Source organism: Leptonychotes weddellii, unplaced genomic scaffold (genome assembly GCF_054177405.1).
Source record: "Leptonychotes weddellii isolate Sample4059 unplaced genomic scaffold, ASM5417740v2 HiC_scaffold_3920, whole genome shotgun sequence".
Taxonomy (NCBI): Eukaryota; Metazoa; Chordata; class Mammalia; order Carnivora; family Phocidae; genus Leptonychotes; species Leptonychotes weddellii.
In genome coordinates this window covers 2,350-9,919 of record NW_027996662.1, presented here as the reverse complement: position 1 = coordinate 9,919, position 7,570 = coordinate 2,350, and the positions used below count along the sequence as shown (strand labels likewise).

The following is a 7,570-nucleotide window of genomic DNA, read 5'->3' as shown; positions in this document are numbered from 1 at the left end:
CATCAAAAACTCATGATGTGCTATATGGCGGCTGACTGAACATACATACATACATACATACATACATACATACATACATACATAAAAAATCATGTGGGTCTAGCAAAATAGATCTGCAGCTGTCCTCTGCCCACAGACCATTCTTTGTATCCAGGGTAGTTGGTTTCTCCCTCTGGACATCACTGGGGCACATCTGGCCCAGTGAGGGATTAATCCCCAGGGGGCTGAGGAAATCGAATGGGGGCAGCCCGCCCACCCTCTAAAGGAGAGGGCCATGAGTAGGCCCTGTTCTCTGCCAGCCCCAGATCCTGGCCCTGCAGAGGGAGCTTGGCATGGCCTTTGTCTTCTGGGCCCTGGGGTCCTGGCAGGGCTGCGCACAGTCCACTCCATGTGGAAGCTGGGGCCTCAGCAGTAAGCCCCAGGCCTGTTGCATATGATAGCTCCTCTTCTCTTGCTGCTGTCCCCAATTTCTCTTCTGTCTCCTTCCCACCTTAGGGGAAAAAACACTTTCATTTTCTCAGATGTTCCATTCTGGAATCTGATTCCTGTCACATCCTATGACTTTTAATGGCTTATCAAAATACCTTTCCATAGACCTTTCTGTCACTGTCTTCCCTCCCTCTCTCCCTATTCCCTACCCCCTCCCTCTACCCAACAAATATGTATTAAAAACCTACTTTGCCAGTCACACTTCCTTCACCATAGAGATAGCTGTCAAGGTGATACCTCACTCACAAGGTCCAGTTTACCCTTGCTTGGGGCCAAACAAGATCTGTGGTAAAGTGGGAGGGAAGGAAGAAAGATCCAGTGCTGAATCAGTCAAGGAAGTCTTCCTAGAGGACATAGACTTAAAGTAAGAGATAGAACTTAGAGACTGGCATAAAAAAGGGGAAACCACATTCTTTTTCTCCTCCCAGGTGTTGGTGGCAATCTGGTGGCCATTCAGACCAGCCGGATCTCCACCTACCTGCACATGTGGAGCACGCCTGGTGTTCTCCCCCTCTGGATGAAACAGTTCTGGCCTAACCCATGCTCCACTTTTTGCACCTCAGGTGGGTCTGGTGTCTTCCAGAGGCCATGTGGCCATTTCTTTACACAAGTAAAAATTGCCATCATTGGAATCTGCTCTGTAGCAACAGATGTCTAAGACCAGTGCTGACCTCAGCCCAGATCATCTTCAAGGACACAGCTCCTCCTCCCAGAGACCTGACTCCCCACCTCTACCTCTGGTTGATTCATCCATTCATTCAGATATTTAATTCTGCCAGGTACTAGGTGTCAGGTTGCAGTGATGAGTCAGAGAAAGCTGATTCTTGCCCACATGGATTTACATGATCCAGAAGAGCAGATAACCCACCAAAAAAGGAGCATTTAACTACAAATTGTGGCATGTTTTAAAATAAAAAACTACAGGGTCCAGTGGAAGGAATTTCAGGAGATATTGAGATATGGGTTTGGCAAGTTCCTCTCTGAGGATGATGGGGGGAGCAGGGGAGGGTGTGGGGGGAGGAGGCGTGCTGGAGCAAGAGGGGCATTTGAGGCAGGGGGGACAGCCTGAGCAAAGGCTCAGAAGCAGGAAGGAGCTTGGTAAGTCTGAAGAACTGAAAGGCCAGGGAGGCCTGAGCATAATGAGCAAGGGAGAGGATGGAGAAAGCTGAGACCAGGGAGGGAGGGGTTGGTCATTATAGGGCCTTGAAGCTTGAGGAAGGGAGACTGGATTCTATTCTGAGAACCACTGGAAACCTTTTGAGGTCTTTTCTTTTTGTTACTTTTAAAACTTGGATCTTTTCTCCCACTTTTAATTATTTCCTTTCTGTTTCAAGAACTACCTTTAGCCATTCTTTTAGGGTAGATTTGCTGGCACATTCCTGAAGGATATTTTTGCCAGATATAAAATTCAGGATTGATGGTTCTTTTCAGCACTTGAAAAATGTGCCCCTTTCTTCTGAATCCCCTGGTTTCTGATGAGAAATTACTGTCATTTGAATTATTTTTTGTCTTTTGTTTGTTTCAAGACTTTTTCTTTACTTTTTAGTCTTTGAGTTATGATGCACATTGGTGTGGATTTCTTAGGGTTTGCCATGTTTGGGGTTTACTTAGCTCCTTGAGTACATGGATTTATCTTTTGCCAAATTTGGGAAATTTTAAGCCATGATTTCTTCGATACACCTTCAGCCCCACTGTCTTCTTCCTTTCCTTCCTGTATTCTGATGACATGAATGGTGGATCTTTTGTTACAGTTCCACAAGCCCTGGAGTCTCTGTTCAATTTTTCCCCCAGCCTATTTTACTCTCTCTTATTCAGATTGGCTAATTTCCATAGTTTTTTTTCAAGTTCATGGATTCTTTCCTCTGCCCTCTTCACTCAGCCAGTCATCCCTTGCATTGAGTTGTTTGGGGTTTTTTGGCTATTGTATTTTATCAGTTCTAAAATTTCCACATGAGTCTTCTTTGTATCTTCTGTTTCTTTTCTGAGACTTTCTGATTTTTTTTTTACCAAAACTTTCTATTTTTATAATTTGTTTCAAGTATATTTGTAATTGCTGGTTGAAGCACTTCTACAATGGATTCATTAAAATTGCTTTCAGATAATTCTGCCATCTGTGTCATCTCATTCTTAGTGTCTGTTGGTTGTCTTATCAAGTTGAAATTTTTTTTCTTTTATAAGAAGTGATTTCAGATTGAATCCCAGGCATTTGGGGTATATGTTATGAAACTCTGGATCTCATTTAAGTCTTTTTCAGCTACCTTTTCTGACACTGCACTACTGAAGGAAAGGGAATGCATTGCTTCCTTACTGCCAGATGGGGGTAGAAGCCGAGGTTTCCCCCCACCCCTACCATCCCCACCGTCTCTGTCCATACACTGGGGGAAGAGGAGCACTTCATTGCTGGTGGGCTGGGGAGGAGTCCACGTTCCTCTGACACTACCCTGGCTGAGAGGGAGAGGGAAGCTTTGTTACTACTGTCCACATGGCCTTCACAGACATGGTTGAGTGGGGAGCTCATTACCACCATGCAGAGTACCACTTACTCTCCACTCAGCCTTCTCTATCCCACCTCAACCAGAAGGGGTGAGTGGCACATTCCACCTAGATTTGGTCAGAAGTCCAGGCTCCCCTCTTGGCCTTTGCTAATGGAAGTGGGGCTGTAGTTTTTCCTGTGATGTTTGGCTGGAATAGAGAAGTTGCCTAAAAGTTCTGTGTTTTGCTAGGCTGTCCCTCTTTTGGACTTTTGGCTAGACAGAGCGGGCTTTTGTTGAGTCTTTTTTTTTTTTTTTTTTTTTTTTTTGGTCTGTGCCCATTGACGTTTCTGAGTTGCTGACTTCTCTAGCATCTGGTCTGGGATATATGAGGCAAAACTCCCCCAAAACACCAAAACAACAACTCAGGGAATTCACTTCTGTGTTGTTTGTTGGGTCCCCAGGTCCCTGGCCAGCCCACCCTTTCAAATCTTCTTATGTTTGTTTTATATATAATGTCCAGGGTTTTTAGTTGTATTTAATGAGAGGAATAGGAAGAACTATGTCTAGCCATCTTGTCTTGAAGTGGAAATTACCATTGAATTTTCTGATTTGTCATTTATATATAGAAAATCTGTTTCTATTTCTCCATTATTTCTGTATCTGTCTTAGTTCAGCTGCTATAATGGAAGTATAGAATGGGTGGCTCATAAATACAAGAAGCTTATTTTTTATAGTTTTGGTTTGTGGAAGTTCAAGGTCAAGGCACTAGCAAATTTTGTCTGGTGATGGCCTGCTTACTAGTTTGTAGACAGCTGTCTTCTCACTGTGTCCTCACATGGTGGAAGGAGTGAAGTGTCTGAGGTGTCTTTTGTAAGGTTATAAGCACTAATGACATTCATGAGTGCTGTACCCTTATGACCTAATCATCTCCAAATACCATCACATTGAGGGTTAGATTTACAACATATGGATCTGGGTGATGGAGGACACCCAGATGCTATAGCAGCATCTAAATATTTTACTGAATTCTTATTTATGTAATGTTTCTATAGATTTTCTTGAGTTTTAGGGCCAGCTGCCAATAGCAATTATTTATTTTGCTTCTACTTTTTTTTCCAAAGAATCTTTTCATACCTTGTCTAATCTTTCATCATGAATAGATTTTGGAGCTCTTGAGTGTTCTCAGCCTCTCTCTACATATTTTATGGTAGTGTTTTTAGCTTCTAAGCTGTATGATTGTTCCTCCTCTTTCTTGTTAGCTTGATGAAATATATTAACTCAGAGGTAAATGGAGATTTTTTATTGAAACTCTATTTCCGTTGAGAAGTCAGTTGCATTCATATGTTACAATTTTTAAAAGTGTGTGTGGTTAGGGCAGGGAAGTCACACTTCTTGCAGAATCTCAAATTCTTAGAGTACTGAAGCCAAAAGAGAATGTGCTGAATGAGTCCCAGAGGCTTAGCATGAGGAAGGGGCTGCCTGAGGCCTCCCATGAGTGTGCCACCTTCCCTGGATTACTAATTCCACATGCTGAGCCTTCGTTCGTCCACATTCCAGAGCTCTCTCCCACCTTAAGCCCTTTGCATGTTCCCTTTCCTCTGCCCAGAGTCCTCTCCTCGAGATTCATATCTCAGCCTAGATGTCATCTTCTCTCAAGGGCTTCTACTAATATACTTTGTTCTCTACCACATTATCCTGGTTTTTTTTCATCCTCGCACTGGTCAGTTTGAAATGACTTTTCTTGTTTGTTTCTGCTACTCAATTCTGTTTTTTTTTTTTCTCTCTCTCTCTTCCCTAAAATGTCAATTCCATGAGGGAAGGGACAGGAGTATATCCCCATATGCGAGAATGTGCCTGCCACATAGTAGATGCTCAGTAAACACTCGTGTAATAGATAAATGAATGTGGGTGCCTCACTGGAGACTGTCACATGCCAAGGTGGCTTCTGCTGCCCAGCAGGTTACACAATCTCCTTGGTTTTGTTTTTTCCAGAAATTAATTCCATATCAGCCCGAGTCCTGCTCTTTCTGGTGGTTCCGGGCCATCTGATTTTCTTCTACATCATCTACTTGGTGGAAGGCCATTTGGTCCCAGACAGTAAGATCTTTGTGGTGTTCTATCTGCTAGCAAGCCTGATCCAGGTTAGTATGACTATACCAGTATCAGCAGCATTCAGTGGTTGGTCAGCCAGCAAGATTTGTCTTGGTTGGCAGGGGGGGGCAGTTCCAGGACCCCCATCTTCCAAGAGCCAACTTGTTCAAGCCCAAGGGCATGATCCAGACAGAGAAGCCACTCCACACTCTGTATTGCACACTTCACACTGAACATTCCACACAGCACATGCTACACTGCACATTTCATAGGGTACACCCCCCACAAGGCACACTCCATACTACATATAGCACACTGCACACTCCTCAGCAGAGGATCAAAGGTTCATCCTGAAGTTGCAGCAAGTTGCCGTGAAGCAAGTTGATGAGTGGGTCCAACTGATGATCTGTGCCATGCACACCAACCATCACAGATAGGGTGGGCAGAGACCAGCCCCCTGCTGGAGTGTTGCTGAAAGGCATGTAGGGACTTAAGTCAGGACTGGATGGTGATAAGGACATGATGAAAGAGATTAAGCTGGTGCCTGCCTCTGGGTAGTACTCAGCAGACTGTCTGCCCAGACTAGCTGACTGATGCCCCTCGTGGGCCCAGGTTGTCTGCAGAGATAACTGTGGACACTGATGGGCAATTCTAGGAGGGCAGTGCTAGAACTAGGGACTGACATGTTCAAATCTCCCTGAGTTAGGGCATTTACAATTGCAGCATGTCCCTGACCCTGAACAGGGCTGGGGCACTCTGACAAACTGTCTTGAGCAGGAGCAGGGAAGGGGCTGGAGTCAGCCTGGGACAGGGGACCGAGGAGCCCTGGAATGAGGCCAGGACTGTGCTCACTACTGGCACTTTCAGGAAAGGCTTAATGTCCAAAGCTGCCCATACAAGGGCTTCCAGCAAACTCAAATTGAAGTCCCAATAAGGTCTATGTCTTGAGTTTTCAAGGATAGTGAGAGGAGTTGGTGTAGCAGAGATGGTCTGTCTGGCACCTCAGTTTGCCACAAGTAGGACCTGACCACAGGGAGGGAGGCTAGGCAACTATGGATAAGGGTGGACTTCCTGCCTCTGCATGAGTTCATAGCTGGGCACTGGCCCCAAGAAAAGCTAGAGGAAGGGGACTCCTTGGAGTGGACATGTCCACCTTGGTATCTGCCTTTGAAATTTGCTGTTTCTTAGTGACACTTGACTATCTGACTTAGTTGTTATTTTTTGTGTCTGCTTGCTCTTGTGCCAGGTGACGATTCTCCTGTACCTGGCAGAAGTGATGGTTCGGCTGACATGGCACCAGGCCCTGGATCCAGACAACCACTGTATCCCCTATCTCACAGGGTTGGGGGACCTCCTAGGGACTGGCCTTCTGACACTCTGCTTTCTTATCAACTGGTTATTGAGGAGTGAAGCAGGGCTGGATGGCTTCTCAGAACCAGCATCTGGACCTCCCTAATGAGCCCAGGCAGCCCCAGTTGCTCAGTAGAATTTTCCTTCACACCAGCAGGGTACAGAATACAGTTTCTCCCTGCCTGCGTCCTCAGGAAAGATGGTTGACACCCTGCCTCTGCAGTGGCCCTTTGTCAGTCTGCTAAGGACACTAACACACATCTTGACTCTGGAGTTGGAACCTGAGCCTATGAGGGTGAGGGAGGCCTGAAATCAGAAGCATTGTTTGTGTGTGAATGTGACTGCATGTTCCCGGACATAAGTGCACACCCATGTGCTTGGTGAGTGCAAATGAGTGTGCATGTATGTGTGGAGAGCAGGGGACTCTGGCCTGAAGACGCTGAAGGAAGAGGCATGTCCGGTGCACTTGGGAGATATGCTGGCACTGTTCTGTGCCCATGCAGCCTGGATTGGGGAGGAGCAGGAATGAGACGCCTTCTGTGCCCAAGCCTCAGGACTGAGCTGTGGCTTAAGCACAGTCTTCACCAGCTCTGAGCTTTGTTGGCCATTTTGCCAGTGTGCCTGCAAATGTGCAGCCCTTCCCAAGACAGCCCTTCCTTGCACACCCTTCATCTGCTCCCAGTATTTAATCCTGTTAATGTTTTTTCTCTTTTTCTTCCTTTTATGTTTAAGCAAAACTTCTGTTTAGATTTTAATGATCAGAGAAGTATAAAATAAAACATAGATTATATTATACTTGGCCTTTGTGTCCTTAAAGATAGTTAATGCCACCATGAGACTTGGGGTCTATAAGTAACAAAAACCTCTGGTGTTTCTCTAGTGTCTGTTTCTCAAACTGTGGTCTCCAGCATAGAAGCATCAATATCACGGAGAAACTTGTTAGAATTGCAAGTTGTTTACCCTCCCTCCCCTAGGCCTGCCAAATCAGCCTATCTTGGGGTAGAGCTCAGCAATGTAGGTTTAATAAGCCCTCCATGTTGTTCTGATACACTCTCACATTTGAGAACCACTACTCCAGAATGCCCTCACTTTTTTAAAATATATGTTTACTTCCTGATTCTTTTTTTTTTAATTAATTTAATTTATTTATTTAAAGAGCACACATG

The 7,570-nt window shown here is 45.1% G+C and overlaps 1 protein-coding gene across 1 annotated transcript; it reads left to right on the top strand.

Annotated features, from left to right (window-relative positions):
• Positions 1-883: 883 nt before the first annotated feature.
• On the top strand, positions 884-7,199 carry LOC145715808 (solute carrier family 41 member 3-like; the record flags this gene model as incomplete). The annotated part of the gene is made up of 3 exons (XM_081810832.1): positions 884-1,052; positions 4,956-5,104; positions 6,301-7,199. Coding segments are annotated over 3 exons (528 nt in total), but the record flags the coding sequence as incomplete, so codon positions are not given.
• Positions 7,200-7,570: the final 371 nt, after the last annotated feature.